Source organism: Sus scrofa, chromosome 13, assembly GCF_054392235.1.
Source record: "Sus scrofa isolate SSC_HxYL_T2T_F1_AM1 chromosome 13, Sscrofa_HxYL_maternal_Yorkshire_Landrace_v2.0, whole genome shotgun sequence".
Classification (NCBI taxonomy): Eukaryota; Metazoa; Chordata; class Mammalia; order Artiodactyla; family Suidae; genus Sus; species Sus scrofa.
The window spans coordinates 125,538,597-125,562,691 of NC_139395.1; the positions used below are offsets into that span (position 1 = coordinate 125,538,597).

Consider the following 24,095-nt stretch of genomic DNA (forward strand, 5'->3'; position numbering starts at 1 on the left):
GAGAGGACAAAACTAAACAAAATATAGTTTTCTTTTTAAACTTGATATAAAAGATATCCTAACGGCAAATCACCAGAACTGTTTTTCTTGGTTTACTTTTGTGAGGAGATTCGTTATTCTAATTTTTTTCTCCTTTCTCACAATATGGTATGTGTTTGAGACAAAGACTGAGAACAAGAAAGCATGTCAGCAGGCAAAAGCTTGATCCAACTCTGAAATGTTCTCTGTAAGGCTAGTCTCCGAGGCCATTTTGTAGAAAGCATAATAATTCATAGACTACTCTGAGGCACGGTCAAATCTTGGTTTGGGAGAGGTAGGCCACGGTCTGAATTTACTCAGTTATTTAGATAGTAAAATTGTGAAGTTTGGCATTTTCACACCAGACTGTTAGTGTTCATACAAGAGTTTATTTTATATGTGCTAAGTAACTGTCACTTGAGCTCAGTTAAACAAATTCTGTTTTCACTCTTATTTGTGCAAATCGTGCGCCTAGCATTTATTTACTTTTTTTTCTTAGTTTGAAAAAAAGCATTAAATAAAGGTAATGTGAATGGTATTTCCCTCTTTTTTTTCCATATTCACAATTCAGAACCTTGAAAGAAAGAGGGATCCAGTCCGGCTTTGATACCACATTCTGTTGATATAATAGGGTCGTGACTGTCCTGTCACCACCTTTCCTCCTCATGCCTTGCCCTTTTTATTTTTCATCTTCTCAGAGTCCTTTGTTTATTCGGCTCTATTCATGGCCTGTTTTTTCTTATTCTTCCTTTTCTCACTTGCCTGTCCCCAGATCCAAAGGCCTTTGCTCTATTCACTTGACAGCCTTTTTGGAATTTAAAAAAAAAAAAAAATACACCCACAACTCTCATGGACTGAAGGGGTCCCCAGTGCTGCCTCCTTTTTCTCCCATCTACCTCAGTACAAATTCCCACCAGTCTCAAGCCTCGGCTCTTCTCTCTCCACACCCTCTCCCTCATGACCCCCAGGTCTCTCTTCATCCATCATGTTGCAGCCAGTAGTTCTGCTTGCTTTCGAGAAATACTGGACATGTATGGACTTGTGGTCCTAGGGAAACCACATCTGCTTTCTGAGCCTATTTCCTCCTTTGTGCCTCAACTTCATTTCTCACTCAGCAAAGACACCTGCAGGGGGATATAAATTGCTGCAGCCACTGTGGAAGACTGTATGGAGATTCTTCAAAAAACTAAAAATAGAGTTGCCTTATGATCTAGCAGTCCCACTCCTAGTCATATACCTAGGCAGAACCATATTTCAAAAAGATATATGCACGCCAGTGTTCATACTAGCACTATTCACAATAGCCAGGACATGGAAACAACCCTAAATGTCCATTGACACATGAATGGATAAACAAGATGTGAGATATATATATATAGGAATATTACTCAGCCATTAAAAAGAATGAAATGCCATTTGCAGCAACATGGATAGAACTAGAGATTATTGTACTAAGTGAAGTAAGTCAGGCAAAGAAAGACAAATACCATATGATCTCATTTATATATGGAATCTAAAATATGACACAGATAAACAATATCTAGGAAACACAGACAGATTTGGAGAACAGACGTTTGCTATGCAGGAAGAGGCGGGGCAGGGAAGGATTAGGAGTTTGTGATTAGCAGAGGCAAAATATCATATATAGGATGAATTAACAACAAGGTCCTCTTATATAGCACAGGGAACTATACTCAGTATGCTGTGATAAACCATAATGGAAAAGAATATGAAAAAGAATATATATATGTATATGTAAAACTGAGTCACTTTACTGTACAGCAAAAATGAACACAACTTTGTAAATCAACTTAATAAAATTTTAAAAAAGACAAGATGCCTGCAGGTTTTATGCTCAGAACTGGAAGTGAAAGCTATGGTGTGTAGAATAGACTGCAGTCCTGCTTATGGGTGTAAACTGGAGCAAAGTCTGTCTTGCCAGGAAGACTATAAAGTCAGCAAGGTGATGGTGCCTGAACAACACATATCTATGAGCTCAGAAAATATCAGCTTTTGCTATTATAATCAGACAGACAAGGGAAGTTCTGACCTCTATTTGGAAGTTGTTTTTATCTCAGTCAGAGCCTTTCATTGTATGTCTGGCTTTTAACCTGAAACCTTTTTTTTTTTTTTTTTTTTTTTTTTTGGTTTAAGCAGACTTTTTTTTCCTGCCCTCCTCCTTCTAATTCATCATCCTTTCCCCTTTTCTGTCAAAAGTATAACCAATTCTGTCATCTTTGTGTGTTTGAAAGCTGGCTGAGGGGAGGGAGTCTTCAAAAAAGTGTTTAAACTTTCTTTTCTTTCATATCATATCTAGTAATAGTGCTGAGGATTCTTTCTTTGCAGAGAACTTTTAATTCTTCCCTTCTTTCTTTGTTGAAAGTGCAATCATCTCTGTTCTAGACTAACCTTTATTACCTCAAAGATCGAGTCTGGCTTCTTGTCCTTCTGAGACGCTTTAAATGTCAATCATGGTAGAAGAAAATAAAGATCTCCTTCAGGTTGCTATTTGCATATATCTAGTGTTTGAGTATATCGATGTGAGTATTCGAAACCATAGCATCCTTCAAGCTCTGGAAGGATGATTTAGAAATTTTTGTCTTTAACAACTGAACCAGTTCATTTATTGCAACTGTGTTTGTGTGTTTTTACTGACAATTAACTTACGAGATACACAGTATTTACGGTTGGCTTAGTATGAGCTTCCAGAATGTGATGATATGTTTTGACTTAGGGATGTAATGCAATATCTATATCTTAACATGAATACATGATTATAAGTGAGCTTGGAGATTTTACCCTTGAATGTGAATGTTCTTTTAGTTGTAATTTTTAAAAAATATATTGCCACTAGCCCATTTCTTTTTCTCACCAAAATAAAGGTAAACATGTTCTACCAACCAGAATGCAGTGGAAAGAGATGAAGAGCTGATTCTTTTAAAGTTTCTGGTGGTGCCAACTAGGATTTGTTGTTATTTTTCATCCAGGCTTGGTTCATTTATTGAGTCACCAAGTATCTATCAAGCCCTGATCCTGCAGGATCTGGGTGAGGTGCTCTGGTCTGAGTGGTAGACACACCCTCCAACAGGGCCAGGATTTGCTGCCTGCCCTGTGGCCTGGTCTTGTGTCCCCCTAACACTAAGGTGGGGGTCACATTTTAAGTGGCTGTAAAACCAAAAAAGAATGTGTGACAGAGTCCTCTGTGGCCCACAAAGTTGAAAATATTTACTCTCTGGTGATTGACAGAAAAAAAAAAAAAAATTGGTCTTCTCTGGACCTATAATGTCTCTGCCTTCCTGAAGCTTATATTTTAGTAATAAAGCTTTATAGTAAAGTATAAGCAAAGGAACAGTTAAACAGGAGAATTAATATCAGACTTTGATAACTGTTAGGAAGGAGATAAGTAGCATCTGAGAGTGATTGGAGGGAGGCTGGGAATGGGGGGGGGTCAGAGTTGAGGTGGGCTTCTTTGAAAAGGTGACTTTAAGATTAGTTACGAATATTGAGAATGAACAGCCTTTGAAAAGCAGGGCTAACTAACCTGTTCTGACCCTAATTCCACTTACCCCTTCACTTCCAAATGCCTCTTTGCCCACAGGGCTCAGCTGGATGTTGGTTCTTAGGAGACATCTAGAATGATGTCTCTTGAGTGGCCTTTACCATAGCACTTGTCACTTTGTAATCCCCTTTTTGCTTGCATTCCCCCACCCCCACCAGACCTGAAATACCTTAAGGGCAAGGACATATGATGATAATCTTATCTCTCTAGGTAGATCGCTCATAAACTAGGTTGGGCAGTTAAACAACTCTTTAGACTCAAAATCGGATCCCATCAAGCAGATTGTGAAAGTCAAAAGTTTGTTTTGGCAAAACAAATTCTTATATTTAAATTCTATCTTTTATCCTCTCCTGTATACATCATTTCACCCCTATGCTCCCTCTAAGCACTTTTCCGCTTTCATTTCCAGAACAGTTCTTTCCCTGCCCCCAAACTTGGCCATCTGCTCTTATTAAAAGACACCATCATCCTTTCAGTTGACCAAGCCAAAAACTAGGAATTATCCTTGATTCTTCTCATTCCCTCACCCTTGCCTATCATAGCCAACCCTTTAGCACCTATAGCTTCAAAACCAGACCTGTTCTTAGCACCACCCAGCCCAGTCCAGCTCCATCCTGTACCTGGGCCAGTGTAGCAATGTACTTACTGGTCTTTTTACTGCCACTCTTAGCTTTCACGTGTCCAATATTCATGCAGATGCCAAACAGATCTTTGCAAACTCAAAGTAAGATTATGTCAGGCCCTCCACATAAAACACTCCAGTGCTGCCCATTGAACTTAGGAGAAAAACTGAATTAAAAAAATCTGAACTCACAGCCCTGCCTGAACCAGCCCCTGTCTCTTCAACATCATCTCTGTGTTGCCCTCATCTTCTAGCTGCCCTGATCTCCCCCTTCTCCTCAGGGGATTCTTTCCCTGTTGCCTGTTGAATTATTAGGTGGAATTCAGAGTTAATCTGATCAACATTGTGAATACGTAAAATAGTGGCAGGTTAGCACAACCACAGTTAAATTTTTACCCTAAAGACACCCCTAGTCCTGATTTTCCTTATCATGTTTGTGGCACCCAAAGTTCCTGGTTAACAGGCAACTGCTTAATGATAACCCTAGTTAAGGCCTTGGGAAAGAAACTTGACAACCTTATTGTCTTCTAATGGTATTAACTGATTTTCTTCTTTTCTTCTTTTTGCCATGCAGAGTATGAGTTGGAAGTAAAGAGGGTACAAGACATTCTTTCGGGAATAGAGAAACCACAGGTATGTCTTCTGGATTTCTCAGCATAAATGGTGCTTTTTAAAGTATTTCAAACATGCTTTTTTTTTTTTTTTTTTTTTTTTTAACCACGTAGTAGGTAAGCAAAAGGGCCCCTTCCCATTGCAGATTATTCACCAACTATGAAATAGTGCTGTTATTAGTGGAGCTTGAAAATATAAAACAGCAGTCTTCTGTTCAGTCATCATCCACTCAAATGTCTTCTTTATTTGGATATTCCAAATGCAATTAGGTATTCATCCCAACTTCCAAGGTTACACCCCTTTTCCCCCAAAGGTCCGCAGAACAGTGTTCTTTTGGTAATTCCCCTTTACCTGTGTAAATATAGTAATAATAATTTTTGAAAACCTCAGTCATTCAAAGTATTTTTCCAGGTAAATTTCAGAAAGATACTTAAATATAAGCTGAGTAAAATAAGTCCAAAGTATAATGGCAAGGAAGAAAATTGGCGGGAGTAGTGATATTGTGAGGTTTTAAGTGTGATTTTGCCAGATGCTTTGAAATTAAAGTGAAAAATTCAAAATGTTGATTCAGCCTTTCATCTGAGTTTCCATAGCCAAAGTTCTTTGGAGTGTTTTCTAGCTGAATTGGAAAACCTTGATTCTTCATGTGTTTCAAATACTGAGGCTTTTTAACAGAAGAGGCCAAACATGCCTCAGGGTACATAGTTAAGAGTTTGACTAGACCTAAAAACATGAGGTGTGCTGGATGGAGGCACAATGGACCACTTGTAGAGGAGTGGGCTATTAGCATTGGGTTGGGGAGTCTGCACTTCAGCCAGTAAGGAGCAGGTTGCCATTTGAGAGTTTATAAGCAAAGAAGGTCTATAATCAGGGCTGTACTTTCAGGAGGATCAGACAGATGGCAGGTGCACTAGAGTGAGAAGAGACTGGACCCAGGGAGACAAGTGTTAGGAATCTTACTGTAGTGCCGGCAAAAGGCTGTGGGAAGCAGAATTAGGTGGGTGGCATCAGGTGTGGCAAGGAGAGAATGGATTCTAGAGCCATTCTAGTTGAAAATCAATAAGGCATCACAGCCTATTAGATATCAAGCATACATGCCTCCTTTCATAAGTTGCTTCCTCTGAGCTGGCTCCCCTGATTTTTGTCCCTGCCCATCAAGTGGGACACTCCACATGGTGTTTGGTACCATTGGTACCCCAGCTTCCCTGTGCTCTGCATGTCATTAATCATTGTGCTCTGTTTACTTGTTTTGTGTTTTTGCCAGTAATCTGTGAGTTTCTCTAGAACGGGTTCATGTCTATGTCATTTTTGCATATTCAGTGCCATTCTTAAGCATGTGGAATTCGTTTGCATCTAGGAAGACAGTCAAGTGGGCAGTTGAAAGTGGCAATCAGTGCTGGGGAGGGAGAGCAGGGAGGTAGCCTTTGGGAGAACACGCTTGGGAGTGGTAATTCAAGCTTGGGAGTGGTAATTCAAGTTGTAGGATGAGAGCCTTGGGGATGGAGGTGGAGGACAGGGAGAGGTTAGAGGGCAGAATTATAAAACAGGCTTACATTTATGCTACTACAGAAAGAGGAAAGATCCATGAGGAACACAGAAGGGTCATAAGCAGCGTGAGCAGGCAGAGCCCCAGGTTAGTTGACTATCCCATATGTAGTCAAACGGCTTCATAGTCTTGTCTCTGTCCTGTGTATAGAGACTTGACTTATACACAGGACAGAGACTTATTCCTGGTCATTTCTTCCCTGCAGAAGTGATGGTTGGTTTCTGAGAATTATGAGGCTCTAGCAAGATAAAAAGCAGTGTTTATCTGCTTTAGTCCTTTCCTTGATTCAGCATTTATTAAGCACCTCACTCTTTACAAGTTTTAGAGCAGAGCAGACAGGCTTTTGTGTAAATGGTCATGATATTAGGTGTAATAAAGTGGGTCTTACTTGGCTGAAATCCGGGTGTCAGCTAGGCTGTATTCCTTTCTAGAGGCTCTGGAAGTGAATCTGTTTCCTTGCCTGCCTTTTCTAGCTTCTAGGGGCTCTGCATTTCTCGGCCCATGACCCCTTCCATCCTCATATCCCCTTCTCTGACTTTCCTGCTGCCCTCTTTCACTCACAAAGACCTTGTTATTACATCAGCTCCACCCAGATAACCCAGGATAGTCTCTGCCTCACAAGATCCATAATCACTCATGCAGAGCCTCCAACCTTGGAGGTTCCAGGAATTAAGATGTGGACATCTTTAGGGGGTCATTTCTGCCCACCACACCAGCCCCTGGTGCGCGAGTAAACCTTCTCTTCTGGGTGACAGTGCACCCCTCCTTCCCAACCCGAGTTGTTTACACCATTGTTCTCCCTTCCTTCCTCTTCCTTCCTCTCCTCCCCCTTCTCCGCCTGAAGTTCTCATTCATGATTGTGTTTTATTTAATTCTGTGCCCCCAGTACCTATCACTGTCCTTGGCACATTGTGAACCCTTAACAAGTATTTGGAAAATAAACGTGTGGCAGCCTGCAGTGACTGTGGTGAGACTCTGCCAGGTGAGCCAAAGGCCTGAAGTCTGGCCAGCATCAGATGAGGCCCAGCCAGCATGGTGGAATGTGGGGACGACTGGAGCCAGAGTGCCAGGCAGCCGCGTGGAGGGGAGGGTCCTGTGAGTTGGGACCCAGCGTGGCCATTAACTGTCTCTGTGACCCTGAGCCTGTTTTCCTTATCTTTGGAAGGTTGGATAATAACTACCTCATGGGGCTATCTAAAAAGTAAATTATATACTATTTATAGAGTCCTTGGAATGGAGAATTATTCTGTACTCTATGGCATATCATTAGGCAAAAGTGAAACTCCATGCTGCATTCTGAAATGGGAAGGAGGGCTGTTCACCTTCCCGGGAAAGAAACAGATGCAGAAATTTCAGCACACAGTTCTATAAAGGATTGTTGTTCTTAATTTTTTTCCCCCTTTCAACTGCATCTGGTAACACCTCCAAATAAAACACATATATTTTTCTTCAGGGTTTTGCAGGTGATTAGTTTTCAGTGTAGAAACAATATTGAAGACTTGCGGATTCCAATCATCTTTCTAGAACTTTGGGCACCCTGAATTAAGCAAGTCATTTACTCTTCAGAAACTCAGATACTCTAAAGATTGAAATACTTAGTCATTAAATAAAATAGGATACAGATATTTGTCCTGGGATGGTAACAACTTCATAACTTGGGGGCAGTGATAGCCACTGCCATACCAGAGAGGTAAGCTTGAGGTTATTCTAAGTGGTGTAGGAATCAACCTCTACTAGTGTCACCAGTTCCAGCCTAACATGGTTTAATCGGCTCTGCTGGTGGTGCTAGACGTGGTCTCCCACATACTGCTGGCCTGTTTATTTTCAGGATGTAAATCACTATAAACTGAATTGTGGTTCTGCGTTGTTTCTATCCACTAATGTTTAGCTTGTAGAAACAATTGATTTGTCAGTTCCAGAAGTGAGTAAACTGACCTCAAAAGAACAAGTGACCCTGCAAGAAGCAATTCCTTGAAAGATAAACAGTAGGTCTGGAAACAGATTTGAGGTTCTTAGAACTTAGGAATTATAGAAACAGATGATTCTGAAAATTCCTAGATTTGAGTATCTTTTTCTTTGAATACTGATCCCTTTGACCTCTTCCTTTTAAATTTTCCTGTATGTTGTTATTTTTCATAATGGTACTTTAGAAGTGAAGCCAATATTGCTGTGGTAATATTTTCTTAACATACTCCCTAAATTGGATCAGCAGGCCTCCCACATAGTTAGATCCAAAGACCAGACCAAATTTAGGAGCTGTGAACTTGCATAGAAATATTTTCAAACATAGGAGTAATAGTTTAGTAACTATGAGAGTAAATGATGTTTTTGATTCAGAAAATGAATATCAGTACAATTTCACAGAATAGTATTAAAACACTGAGATGAACAGGAGAGAAAGGAACAAGAAGAAAGAGAGCTCTAAAGATTGCATATCAAACCAGCTGCAAAGATAATACAGTCTTATCATTGCCATATGTGTATAGACACGCATATATGCTTTTAACTAGCAGCCGTTCCAAGTTCAAATCTATATTTAATAAATACATAGATAAGACTGATTTCTAATCAGTGTGTAATCATTTAGAAGTAGATGGTGGTTTTATGAATCCGTCAAGATACTTCAAAGCAGTTTAAATAATTTCTGTGCGGACTTAAACAAGTAACCTTAACAGCAGACCCCTCTATATCACTAGTACTGAAATAAATACCACGTTGAGTCTTGTCCAATAATTTTGTAACTAGAAATCACCACTTTTATCACCATTGCAAAGGAGATTGATTTCCATTTATGGTGGAATAATTAAACATCAGAAAGTCAGTTTTATGGCTTCTAAACTTCTTTTTTTGAACCACAGCCATGATAATCATTGTGATGATCAGATTAGCAGCACAGCAGTTCCGTTCTGTGGTCACATATGGTAAGATGTTTCACCAGAAAGAGAGAGAGACTGAGTGAGGGTGAAGCTCGATTAAGAGTGCCATGACTCTGAAACTGGCTTGAACCCAGCCTTGTTCCTAGAGTTCTGAGTCTCTCATGGAGGCTATCGCCTCCCGGGACACTTGGAGTAAAGGCATCGACTGCTGAGGATTCTCCTTTACGTGGCATTCTCTTGAAAGGCACTGTGTAATTCCCTGGCATTGGCCTTGGAGTGGAAGTGAGTTCCAAATTCTAATAGAGACAAAGCACTCTTTCTCTCAGGATTCCAATGCCTAAAGAGAGGAAACCTGAGGCCCAGGAGTCGGTGCAAGGGAGGGAGGGGGAGAAAAGGGGAGGACAGGCCTCCCAGCCCTAGTAGTAATTGAGGTGGCAGGCTGCTCAGATCCAGGAAAGAATTCCCAGAAGCTGCCGTTTTTGCAAACAAGCTGAGTTCTCCAAGTGCACTTCTGATGGGCTGGCCAGTGGGAAGAATGCGCTTGCAAGGAATCTGTTCAGTTGACAGTTGGCCTTCTTAAGGCTTGCTCAAGCCTAGGGAAAGGGGGAGCGTTATTTTAGTTGGTGTGTCAAATGTTGTGCATCACTGCTCCGTTAAGTGATACTTTTTAACCAAGTCCTTAAGGAAAGAAAGAAAATGTTTTTGTTTGATTTACATATATCGTGAAATTATCATCACAGTAGATTCAGCTAATATCCATCATCTCATACAGATACAATATAAAGAAAAAAGGAAAAAAAATTTTCTCCTTATGATGAAAACTCTTAGGAGTAAATTCTTAATAGCTGATGAAAATAGTAGGAGTTTAAAGGGATGTGAATTTATGGCTACCTGTTCAGTTATCTATAGTGTTAGCCTTTGAGCAATTTTGAGATGTGGTGTTACTTCACACCACCATTCATAGAAGCACTGTTACTACGCACTTGCACTGTGCTCTTGGAAATGGGCCATTTATCACCTCACTTGAATGTTTCTCAGTACCTAATCAGCATCTGTTTAAATTATAAACTGCACTCTTCAAAGCAAAATACCTTTTTAAATAAAAAATCAAATATAATGTCCAGTATCTCAAGATTTCTCATTAGTTGTATGTGAAGGAATTCAGCAAATACAGCGGTGTGTGTAGTAGAAATGCTGCCTTAAAATCTAGTCAGGGAACAACACCCACGTAAACCGGTAAAGCAGAATATAATAAGATGCATGCCAAATATAGGTGCCCACAACATGTGTGACTGAATGCAAGGAAAGTAGTGGCTGACTCTGGGCGGGGGGCGAGCGCAACAGCCCTGTACAGAAGCTTCTCCTGAATTGATCTCAAGCTGCTATGGTTCCCTCTGTGCTCAGTGTCCGCCATGAGGCCCCTCCCAAACCTCTCTCTCTATCAGGCAGAGATCATATCTTATTCATCTTTGTGTCCACAACCCCTTGCAAGGTAAGATTCGATGATTCAATGAATAAATAAAGCAGCATTTGAAATGGGTCTTTAAAAAGTTTGTAAAGTCAGGAAAGCAAGAAAGTCTAAAACCACATCTCAGGGTTTGGGGATGGCATCCTGAAGGGGGATCACAGCTGTGTGTCAGAGAGGAGTGGGTGGAAGAGGAGCTGCCAGTCTGGAGCAGTAGCAAGAAGGGCAGAGATTCCTTCAGTAACAGTGTCTCCTCAGGGTTTTCTAAAGACATGTGTAATGCTAGTCTACTCTCCACCATGCACCTAAATCAGAAACTCAGACTGTCTTATTCCCTTTGGTTGTTAGTAACAACTGCTATTCACAGTTGAATATTATTTGGGTCTTCTTAGGGAGTCCTGCAGTCCAGCAGGGAAGCTAGGTAAATGCTATAAACATAGCAGTGGGTGGCGGTTGCAACAAGGTGCTGTGGACGTAAAGAGGATGGTATGTTTCAGGGATAATGAGGCCTGCCTGGGGTCTTGAAGGATGAGAAGGAGTTTACTACATAATTGCTTAAATATGTAATGATTCTGTATCTATATAGAACAGAAATGAGATGGAGGGGTCTCTTCTCAAAGTGGAATGAAGGACAGACTGAAAAGGGAGACTAAGTACTCATTTTCCATATCTATTGGTCATGCTTTTAAATTATTTTATCTTTTATTTCTCTTTATTTAGATCAGATAGTGACAAAAGTAGAGGGGGAAAAAAAAGAGAGATTTAGTAGCTTAGAATCTCTATCCACAGCCCAATAATCTGTAGCTATAAAGTCTTGCAGGGACATTAAGATACAGTATATATTTCACTCTTATTTTACTTTTAATGTTATCCAGACCAATATCCAGAGAGCAACAAATGTAAATGTTAGAAAATTAGAACGTTAAAGTGCTGTTGATAGATTATTTTAAAGAATTTGACCATACATTAGATTAGGTTTCTCTAGAAACAGACGCTGAAACAGATTGGAAGGCAAATAGTGTATGTAGGAAGGTGCCCCCAGAAAGTACCACTAGAGTGGAGATGTGAAATTGCGGAGAAGCCAGTGCAGGGTCTGCGAATGAGCAGGTATAGCTTTGGGCAGCTGGGGCTCAGTCCTGCTGAGGATGCCTGGGAGGTAGTGTAAGAATGTGCTTCACAGAAGCCCTAACTAAAGGAGGAAAGTGGGATGTTTAGAGTCTGATTCCTTTGTTCAAATGTAAGCCAAAAATAAAAGCAAAGCCTAGAGCGATAAAACATCTCCACACATGTTTCTGCCACCTTTCAGCCTGGGCTGTGGTTCCACCCCCACCCCACCCCCATCCCCCAGTCCCCATTCCCCATCCCCCAGGTTTTCCCAGTAACCTGCAGGACTTTGAGGAGCATAGTTTGAAAGATCTTGGCAGGATGGATCAACATCAAACAAAGCTTGGAGGCTGCCAGAAAGTACCTGTGGGTATATGGATTCCTTCCACATGGTGTGATGACCATCATGGAGATTACTGAAGTTTCACGTTCAACTTTGTCACCTTTAGGAAAATCCCCAAACATGACATTATTTTACTGTCTGAAGGACCAAGTGTGAATTGTACCAGATTTGGACATAAATTTGCATAATAAGGACAGATGTTTCAGTAGCTAAAGTTTGGACATCAAGTCTGTGACAGGAGAGTACCATACAGGATGTTTTTGTTGTTGTACTTAAAATTGTTTTTATTGAGTTAACTCTGCATATATATATGTATAACTGGGTTACTTTGCTGTGTGGCAGAAATTTGCAGAACATTGTAAGTCAACTACAATAAAAAAATTTTTAGAAAGTTGCCATTGTGGTGTAGTAGGAACGAATCCGACAAGGAATCACGACGTTGTGTGTTCAATCCCTGGCCTCGCTCAGTGGGTTAAGGATCCAGCGTTGCTGCTAGCTGTGGTGTAGGTTGCAGATGCGGCATGGATCTAGTGTGACTGCCGCTATGGCTGTGGCCAGCACCTGTAGCTCCGATTAGATCCCTAGCCTGGGAACCTCAATGTGCTGCTGGTGCGGACCTTAAAAAAAAAAAAAAAAAATTAAAAAAATTAAAAAAGTAACAGGAACTCTGTGAGCCATTTTTATGCCTCTGCTAATAATCACAGAATGTTCTAGGGAGAAACGTAGTGTCTGATCCATGGGAAATGGATGTGAATATTTTTGTCTCCTGTTTTTCTTCCTCAGGTTTCTAATATTCAGGCAAGAACAGTTGTATTGTCCTGGGCTCCCCCTGTTGGACTTTCATGTGGACCCCACAGTGGTCTTTCCTTCCCCTACAGTTACGAGGTTGCCTTGTCAGACAAAGGACGAGATGGAAAATACAAGATAATTTACAGGTAGCGTATATTTCCGTGTGTTTTTCTCAGCTGCTCAACTGTGAAATTGGAGTTCTTAAGGTCACTTAAAAACAAAGGGAAAATTTAATGGCTTTGCGAATTTTCCTTTAAAATAGTTCTTTTTAAGAATTAGTGATGAGGAGTTCCCTTAGTGGCTCAGTGGTTAATGAATCCGACTAGGAACCATGAGGTTGCAGGTTTGATCCCTGGCCTTTCTCGGTGGGTTAAGGATCCGGCGTTGCTGTGAGCTGTGGTGTAGGTTGCAGACACAGCTCAGATCCCACGTTACTGTGGCTCTGCGTAGGCCAGCGGCTACGGCTCCGATTTGACCCCTAGCCTGGGAACCTCCGTATGCCGTGGGAGCGGCCCAAGAAAATGGCAAAAAAAAAAAAAAAAAAAAAAAAAAAAAATTAGTGATGCTTATAATGTTCAGAGTTAATTTTGTCCAGAGCAATTGCTAATCAGAAATAACTTTTATAAAGCACTATTTGGTGTTGGTTAAATATGTCACTTGGTTATATTAGCTTGCCAGTATAGTACTAAAGAAAATTTTTCTATTAATGTTGTCAGGGTAAAAAATGAGTATGCCTTTTAGTTTTCACATTTATCATACACTCATATGATCACCTCTTTTTAGGCCCAGACCTTTTACTAGTCTTGTTTTTCAGAATTCTACAATGTGGTTTTTCCATTTCACCCTACGTCTTATCCTTCACAGCAGCTTGCCAGTCTGTAGTAAAGCATTTTCATTCTGAGGCTTTCTTAAATGGTCAAAAGTTTTGCACACAAAATAAGGGATTATTCCCTTCCACTTTATGGAATCCAAGATATTAGCCGTTCAAGTGATTTATAGCTATGTTCTAAATGTGATTAAAAAAAAAAAAACTGTTAGGATCAAGTCTTTTCTCTCTTGTAATTGCTTAGATTTGCAGAGCAGGCGCTCAGAAATGTGGTCATGTTTTCACTACTTGTTTGACCTCTATGACTGGCCCTGGGAACTACTGCCCAAGCCCAGTGTATCATGGTCACATAAATCCCACCTCTTCCTCTGCCAGAGAGGCTGGTTTTCTCACCATTTCATCAGTGCTGCATCAGTCCTGTAGACCTTGCATCTCCCCAGCCACTTAACATCTTAACTCACTCCAGGGACTTGTCTTCTTATGGACAAAGGAAAAGGGGGAAAGAGGGAGAGAGGGAAGACCTTTAGTCACTCTCTTCTCTTGTTGGTGCCCATGGGGCTTCTGTGGTCTCTTGCTGGGCTCCTGCAGGAGTCTCCCCGGGCTCCCCGCCATTCACTCTTGCTCTCTTACCATCCAGCCACCACGCTGCAGACACAGCAGGCAGGTCGTCCCCCCTGTGAGAACGTGGTGCTTCTCCACTGTGCTTAGCGTGGTCCTCACCCTTTACTCTGACTCACAACCATTGAGTTCTCTTTGGAAAAGACAGAATTGGTAGTGACCTTCACAAAATAGAGAGCACCATTTCCCCCAGCCCACAAGAAACAGATAGATTCTCTCAGTGCATGATGGTCATTAGTGGCAGGAGCTGGAGTTCTAAAAAAGTAAGGTTACAGTAGATAAAAATATCTATTGGGGAAATAACAATTTAAAAAATTTTTTTAAATAAAAGAAAAAGAAAGTAGGAAGGTTGGGAATGAGGGGAGCAGGAACTCTCCTGTCTTCATCTGAAATGACCAGCAGCCGCTCACCTCATACAGGTTGTTACATAAAGAATGGCCTAGATTTGGTGATTCTTTGGACTTTTTTAAGGAATTGCTGAAATTTTGAAATGTGGAAATTTTCCTAATGTTGAATTTACTCAACAAATTCAAAAAACTTTAAAGATAACGTGCAAGTCAGACAGACAGCAGAGCTGCAGGCAAGGTGTAGGCATTGACCTTTAAAAAAGTTTTTATTTGAATAATTTCAAAGTTTTTATTTGAATAATTTCAAGCTTTTAAAATACTGCATAAAGAGAAAAAGAAATATGTGCATTTCTTTTACCCAGATTCACCTATTATTAACTTTTTACCTTATTTGCATTGCTATTTGATTTTCTCTCTCCCCTTTTCTTTCCTCTAAATCTCTGTTTTTTCCTATTAGTTTTATATATCATGGTTCTTTTCTGATAAATACTGCAGTGTGTTTCCTAAGGTTTTTCTTAAATAACTACAATGCATTTATCAACTTCATGACTTTACATCAATACCACTTTTATCTAATCTGTTGTCCACATTCCAGTTTTGTCACTTGATTAAATAAAGTCTGCTGTAGCATTTTTCATCCCTCTAGGACAAGATCCTTTCTAGTGTCAGGTACCACAGTTAGTTGTCACGTCTCTGTGGCCTTCTTTAATTTGGAATACTTTCACAGTATTTCAGTGTCTTTTATGGCACTGACTTTTTTTTTTTAACCTTCTGCTTTAATGAAGAAAATGTACACGTATACATACTTTTTCAAAAACAGAAATGTTAACTATCACTAGCATGGCAGTAAATTAATTTTTTTTTAAAATTAGGATCAAATTTCAAACATACAGAAAAGTATAGAAAATACTACAATGAACCCCCAGACAAATGTCACTCAGATTTAACAATTATGAAGATTTTTGCCACATTTGCATTATATCCCTTTTATCTTTTTTATTATCATTATTAGCGTTATTATTATTGAAACATCTGGTAGCAGCTCACAAATTAACACATCAGTTTATTCCTACATAGTTCAATATGGATCAACATAGATATTTTTCACATAACTGCAATGTCATTAATATATAGAAAAACTAACAATAATGTCTGGCATCATTTAATACCTAGGCCATATTCAGATTTCTTCAGTTGTCTCAAAATTATGTTTTAATAATTGATTTATTCTCTGAGGAAATCAAACGAGGTTAATACTCTCTTACATGGGATTGTTATGTCTTACAAATCTGTTTTAATCTAGAATTCTTTCCCTTGCATCCTTTTTATTTTGTAAAACGGTAAAGCCACTTTATTTTTTAAACATTAATTGAGAAAATTTTACTGACATATAGCTGATATACAATGTTGATTTCAGCTGTATCTCCCCTTCTTTTAAGAACTCTTGACCAGTTGCGGAGTTCCCGTCGTGGCGCAGTGGTTAACGAATCCGACTAGGAACCATGAGGTTGCGGGTTCGGTCCCTGCCCTTGCTCAGTGGGTTAGTGTAGGTTGCAGACGCGGCTCGGATCCCGCATTGCTGTGGCTCTGGCGTAAGCCGGTGGCTACAGCTCCGATTCAACCCCTAGCCTGGGAACCTCCATATGCCGCGGGAGCGGCCCAAGAAATAGCAAAAAAAAGACAAAAAAAAAAAAAAAAAGAACTCTTGACCAGTTGCAAAAAGTGGATCACTTTTTCCACTCTCAACTTAGTCTACCCTCCCTCATATTTCTCATGAATTGATAGTTAGCTCTAGAGCATGGTCTGATTCTAACTTAGCATTTTTGGAAGGATACATCAAGGTGGTTCTATGCACATCCTATTGTGGGAAGCAACAGAGTTTGGTGGCCTCACTGTGATTAAATCATGTTTAGGAATTATCCGTTGATTTAAAAAAAAAAAAACTTATTTACTTATTGGAAATGTTATGTTAGTTTCAGGTATATTACATAGTGATTCAAAATTTTTATAGATTATACTCCATTTATAAGTTATTATACGGAGTTCCCGCTGTGGTTGGTGGGTTAAGAATCACACTGCAACAGCTCAGGTCACTGCAGAGGCAACAGGTTCAATCTCTGGCCCAGATGCAGAGGGTTAAAGGATCTGATGTTGCCACAGCTGTCAACTCGAATTCATCCCTGGCTCAGGAACTTCCATATGCTGTGGGTGTGGCCATAAAAAAATAAAGTTATAAAGTATTAGCTATATTCCCTGTGCTGTGCAGTATATCCTTATTTATTTTATTCATGGTAGTTTTTACTCTTTAACCCCCTACCCACTTAGCTCTCCCCTCTCCTAACTACGTACTAGTTTGTTCTTTATATCTCTGAACTTGTTTCTGTTTTGTTATATATATTTGTTTTATTGTTTAGATTCCACATATAAGTGATAATGTACAGTGCTTGTTTTTGACTTATCTAAGCATAATACCCTCCGGGTCCATTCATGTTGTTGCACATGGCAGTATTTCATTTTTTTTGTGGCAGAGCAGACACTGACTCTTTTTTTGGGGGGGCACACCCGTGGCATATGGCGATTCCCAGGCTAGTGGTCAATTCTGCTGCAGCCGCCAGCCTATGCCACAGACACAGCAATGCAGGAATCTGAGCCCTGCCTGTGACTTACACCACAGCTCACAGCAATGCTAGATCTTTAACCTCCTGAGTGAGGCCAGGGATCGAACCCACAACCTCATGGTTCCTAGTCTGATTCGTTTCCACTGCACCATGATGGGAACTCCAACACGACGTTTTTGAAGAATACAGTTATGCCCATACAGCCCTACCTCACTTTCAAAATTTTTTTAAATGGGAACATACCTTATTTTATGTTGGATGTTTCCTCATGAGTAAGTCGATGTTCTATTGCAACATCTGATCAAATAAATGGTTTTACTTTATATAAGAGAGCTACTTATTGGAATCTATCTATAAAAGAGCTATTTATTAGTATTGATACGTGAGGGAAACATATTTCTTTAAGAGAGTTGAAAAGGTTAAGTGGTTATGGTTTCTGCCCTGGAGAGTCTTGGAACCACCTTCAATAGACAGATGGTCCTGTTATTTACACGTACATTTATCTGGAGATCTATTCAGTTTGCTTGCTTATTATTTATTTTTATGTAGTTACTTTGAAGAAGTGATAAGATCTTTTGGAATTTTATTAGTAAGTTAACTTTGTCATTTTTCCAGATCCAGAATGACTTCATTTGAAGGAATCTAATTTGCTAGTCCAAAAAAATGATAATACCGAATAGAAAGGTTTATTTCTGGTTTATGGTAGAAGCAAGCATAATAGTTTGTGAATTATTGTCAGTACATGACTACAAGACCCCAATCCAAAACCTGTTTTATTTTTGAATTTTGTATCATTGATAAATGATTTTTCTTTGCAGTGGAGAAGAATTGGAATGTAACCTGAAAGATCTTAGACCAGCAACGGATTATCATGTGAGGTGAGTTAGGATGTAGGAGTTGAACAGTGTTGGAGAATTGCTAAAATAAATCACGTGCCCACCCACCCCCGTTTTTTGGTCTTTTCTAGGGCTGCACCCACGGCATATAGAGGTTCCCAGGCTCGGGGTCTAATCTGAGCTGTAGCTGCCGGCCTACACCACAGCCACATCAATGTGGGATCCTTAACCCACAGAACGAGGCCAGGGATCAAATCCGAAATCTCATGGTTCCTAGTCAGGATTTATTAACCACTGAGCCACGGCGGGAACTCCCATTTCCCCCTTTTTAGAAGTATTTGGTTAGTTGCACTTGCCTAATTGAAAGTTGCAGTACCTTTGCTCACTGGCCCTTCCTTAGTGTCCTGCACTTGAGAGCACAGAGACTGGGAGTCCACAGAAGTGCTTCTGAGAATAGAAAAGTAGATGATATCCTGAACAGAATGTAAAATTTGCTTTTAAAAAGTAATTTTTATTTTATATAGTCTTCGAAGATCTATTGGAATGTGTGGTTTAATATATAATATTTTCTTTCTATAAAACAGAAGAATTTTTTACCATGGGTTTATCAGTCATTTTATTACAGCCCATACATTCAAACTGTGTGTTCTGCCCAAATAACTAAATACAGTTTCTCCCATGTTTCAAGAATATTTTGGTGAGTTTCTACCATGGAGCAATAGGTTAAGAATCTGACTGCAGCAGCTCGGGGCACTGTGGAAGTGCCCGTTCAATCCCTGGCCAGGTGCAGTAGGCTAAGAATCTGGCATTGGTGCAACTGCAGCTCAGATTCAATCCCTGGCCTAGGAACTTCCATATGCTGTGGGTATGGCCATTAAAAAAAAAAAAAAAAAAAGAATACTTTTGGACCTTAAAAGACAATAGTTTTGAAGTAAGACAAATAATGCAAATATCAAAATTATCTCTAACAAGAAACTAATCCGGTTTGCCAAAACAACTCGTGTAGTCTGACATGTACCCTGAAATCTCTACCGCAGTTTTTGTGGATTCTCTACTGTGGCTACTCTGGAAGGCAGAACTAGCTAACCTTAGAAAGAAACCCAGCCAATTACAGACCTGCTAGAGGGAAAGTATTATCTGAATTTTTAGATAATCTGAATGTGGTCCATAATATTTAAAAAATTTTTATTTGACTTTAAAATTTTATGTAATTTTTTAATTTGATCAGAAATTATAGTTTTATCTAATCAGATGCACAACAAATTTTCTCTCCTTTCTTCAGTTGTATATGTGTATACCAAGATTATGTAATAAAATTGCAAGCATCAACCACACATCCTTTATTTACTTTCCAAAGGTTACTTCACTTCACCTGTTTCTTTGTGACTAAGTAAAGGCTGGTAGCCTACTAGAAAGAGCATATGTTAATTAGCAGAGAGCTTGAATTCTAGACTGGTTGTGCCATGAATTGACTGTTTCCATTTTTGTCAGTCACTTAGAATCATTCCACAATTTTCTTGGTAACAAAGGTAGGGAGGGTAGGGTTGTGTTCAGGTTATAATATCTTGGTAGCTGCACAGGTGTTTAAAACTATGGCAGTAAATAAAAGGGCAAGGTTTTTGTATTCAGCCATAAAGTCTACATCTGCTTAGCCATGTATTGTATAGGTGAACTCTATTCCCACCATCTTTTCCTATTTAAAACTTTTGTATTTCGAGTCAGTTAACTTCGGTCCAAACATACTGAACTTTTCACACCGTCTGTACAAACAGATTTGTATAATTTGTGAAGCTGAGGTGATAATAAGAATAGTTTAATCACTGTTTCAAAAGGTCAGTTTAACAACAAAGCAGGAAATGTAACACCATATAGGGAGTCCTGTAAAAGTTCTTCATTAGGTATAATTAGCATATGTTTCCTTTTTTAGCTATCTTTTAACATTCATTGTCATTGCTTTACTAAAGGTTTACTTTATTTTCTGCTCCTTCATGACCTGACAGTATCTTTTTAAAGAAATTTAAATGTCATAGTCTGACCTTTATTTACTATCTTGTCTGCTGTTTTCCTTCGTTTCCTTTTACCCTCTGTTACAAAGAATAAATTTAGAATACTTGCTCATGAATTCTTTTTTTTTTTGGTCTCACCCATAGCATATGGAAATTCCTGGCCCAGGGATCGAATCTGAGCTGCAGCTGCAGCTGCAGCAATGCTGGATCCTTAACTCACTGTGCTGGCCAGGGATCGAACCCCTGCTGCCACAGAGACAATAGCAGATCCTTAACCTGCTGCATCACAGTGGGAACTCCTGCTCATAAATTCTTTTTCATGTTTGATACATGTCTTACCTTAAACTTCTGGGCAGATAAAAGGAATAATTAATGGATTCCCCAAAAGAAATGGGAGCATGAGGTGGTTACCATCTAAAGGGCTTATATGTGGACTTCCTCCTGACGCTTCTGGGATCCCACATTTGTGATGTATTTAACACATATGCGACACTACACTTGTACAGCCTAAGGCATCACCAACTATTATTTGGTCTAGCTCTCTGTTGGCCAGAGAGATGGAAAATTCTCCCTCTCTTTGTTCACAACCTCCTCTAGTAAAAATTCTTTCCTAAGAAAAATGTCTACATTCCAAATTGTAGTCTCTTTGCTCTGCCTAGTCCATAGTCCATATAGATCATTCATTCCCTTTCCTTATACAGCTTTTCATTTTTCAAGTTAGAGAAGACTCTTAACACTTTCAACTCCTACTTAGATTTAGTTTCCTCTGGCTTGAATTGCTTTGGTGAGGGAGCTTGATGACATAGTAGACAGATCCTGGAATTTGAAGTTTATGGCTCAGTCACATACTGAGAGTGTGTGATTAGGCAAGCTGTGTAAACTTAAATGGTTTTGTTTTCTAATTCATAAAACGAGGGTAATAATGATACTAGCCTTGGAAAGATAGTATGAAAGCAAATGAGATATATGAGCAAATCTGTTATAAACCCAAATGAGGTATATGGACAATTTTGTTATAATGTATAAATGTTGTTTTTGTTTTATTTTTCCAAAGTTGTTGCAGTTTTTCCATACTCTAAAAATAAAAAGGACTTTGTGATGCAGGTTCTTTGAAGCTATATATGGTTTTACCGTATCACTCACTATTTTATTGGGATAAAGATATACCATATTGTTGGAGTTCCTGCCGTGGCTCAGTGGGTAATGAATCTGACTAGGAACCATGAGGTTGAGGGTTCGATCCCTGACCTTGCTCAGTGGGGTAAGGATCCGGCATTGCTGTGAGCTGTGGTATAGGTCACAGACGCAGCTCAGATCTGGTGTTGCTGTGGCTCTGGCATAGGCCAGCAGCTACAGCTCCAGTTAGACCCTAGCCTGGGAACCTCCACATGCCATGGGTGTGGCCCCAGAAAAGACAAAAAGACCAAAAAAAAAAAAAAAAAAAAAAAATCTTATGATGCAATTGAGTTAACATTCTCAGAGGCTCAGTTCCAGGAAAGTGAGCTTTTATCAACATAGTAGCCTCAAATATAATTTTAAATTTAATAGTCACTTTTGGAATTCCTGTCGTGGCTCAGCAGAAATGAATCTGACTAGGAACCATGAGGTTGCGGGTTTGATCCCTGGCCTTACTCAATGGGCTAAGGATCCAGCGTTGCCGTGAACTGTGGTATAGGTCACAGACAAGGCTCTGATCTGCTGTTGCTGTGGCTCTGACGTAGGCTGGCAGCAACATCTCCGATTAGACCCTTAGACTGGGAACTTCCATATGCCACAGGTATGGCTCTAAAAAAAAAAGACAAAAAGACCAAAAAAAAAAGTCACTTTTAAGGCCTCAAAAGGCTATATAGAAATATTTCCTCATTGAATTTCCATAACAGAAGCTACAGAAGAATTCCATTACCATATAGCTACAAAATGAGCAATTATATTCATTGCCATTTTTATTTATTTCTGCATTATTGAATTAGGAAGTGTTGCCTTGGAGGAAGTCTAGAGAGCCAATGATGAATATTATTATTATTATTACTATTATTATTCTGTCTTTTGGGGGCTGCATCCACAACATGCAAAAGTTTCCAGGCTGGGGATCCAACTGTCACCACACAGTGCCCTGAGCCACAGCATTGACAACAATGGATCCTTAACCCACTCAGCCACCAGGGAACTCCTCCTTCCAGTTCTTAACAGTGCAGATTTTGACAAAGGCCTGCAGAAGTCCCTTTTCAGTCACTCTTCAATAGAGTGAAGGGTTTCTTTCTCGTATCAGGGATTGACATCTCACCTAGGGCTCCTTTGTTGCTTTAGATTTCACTACTCTGATTCCATCCCCTTTACATTGATTGCTCAATAATAGCTTTATAGAATGCTTTTTCTCATTTTTGACTTTTTCCTCTCATGTTAGTATTGTCTGAGTTCACCAACCAGATGCACAACCATTTTTTAAAGTAGCAGTCTCTTAGTCATGGCGTTCTGTCATTGAACTGTCTTGTGCTTGGATTCAGTTCCTAGGCAAGAATAGCTCTTGATTTCTGCTTGCCGTCACCTCACTGTTACTGGGAATAATTTATTAAGAGACCAGTGGCATCCTTGAGATGGTGCTATAGGTCATGCATCTGTGGCTGTTTAGATTGGCACTTGCCATGCTCTTTAGGCCACATTCCACATTGAAAATTGTTTCCAGAGACATTTCAGATTTTAAAGATTTTTTTAAAGTCTTTTTATATTAGTGTAACTGGTTCTTACACAAATTGCTTTTTTTGGTTTAATGCTGGTTAAATATTTAAAAGGAATCAATTTATAATTGTCAAAGTGTATTTATTTAGTGCTTCCATATAGGGCATTGTGTTCTGTACTGTGTAAAGTCACCAATGCAAAAGCTCCTGGAGTCGGGGGGATGTGTGTTGAGGAAGAGAGAATGAGAAAAATCCATTACATACATACACACACGTAGCTTTCCATTTTATAATACTTAGGCATAAGTATTTAACTTTACAATCACAAGCATTTCACATATTCATTTGTACATATACTAAGAAAAGCATACTCTTCTTTTAATTGGTAGTATTGTAATTAATGCTGACATTGAGATAATCATTTTACTGTGGGAGTCAAGAATTTATATTTTTATCAATGATAGGATAATCAGGAACTTGCATGATGGACTAGATAGCAAATTCATGACAAAATTCAAAGTCATTTTCCAGTAATTGGCATAAACAATTTGGCAAAGAAGTTGCCCAGAGATGATATCATGTAATAACATTTCCCAGAAAAATGATGTGATGAAGCATTTCCAAAAATATGGGTTGACCAGCTCAGTGCAGAGTTATGAAATAGGTGTTATTGACTAAAAATTGTGGCTCCTAGTACATTACAGATGTGCTGGAGGAAGTTGGAGGCAAATTTCTTAAATTCTTGGAGCACCTGTTTCATAAGCATTTAGTATTTAAACTGAAACACATGTGAAAACCCAACACAAGATTAATTATACTATTTAGAAAAATGCCTTCTTTGCTGGGATAAATGTTAAAGGAACTGAGTTGTTTGTTGGCATATTTAACCTAGAGAACTGCTTCTATTCCACAGATCCTCTTATCACATGATGATGTTTAGAGATAACACATCACCATCATGTGAGAAACAATATCTCAACATTCTTGAAAATGTACTGTCATTTCCAGAGACTTTTTTTGTAGAACTTAACTGATAAAAATTGGAGTTCTATTGTGGTGCAGCAGGTTAAGGATCCGGTGTTGTCACTGCAGCAGTTTGGGTCGCTACTGTGGTGCAGGTTCAATCCCTGGCCCAGAACCTCCACATGCTGTGGGTGCAGGGGGAAAAAAAAAGGAGGTGGTTGTTATCACAATTAGCTGCAGTCTATTTACCGAACAAGTTTAATTGACAGATG

General features: G+C 39.4%; 1 protein-coding gene across 10 annotated transcripts in view; it reads left to right on the forward strand.

Annotated features, from left to right (window-relative positions):
- The window catches only part of FNDC3B (fibronectin type III domain containing 3B), a 338,529-nt gene that overhangs the window by 228,312 nt on the left and 86,122 nt on the right, over positions 1 to 24,095 (forward strand). For all 10 annotated transcript variants that reach the window (XM_084990280.1, XM_021069801.2, XM_084990279.1 and 7 more), the window contains 3 exons: positions 4,774 to 4,832; positions 12,929 to 13,080; positions 18,162 to 18,221. In XM_084990280.1, coding sequence (XP_084846406.1) covers positions 4,774 to 4,832; positions 12,929 to 13,080; positions 18,162 to 18,221 — 271 coding nt within the window. The remainder of the gene's footprint in view (positions 1 to 4,773; positions 4,833 to 12,928; positions 13,081 to 18,161; positions 18,222 to 24,095) is intronic.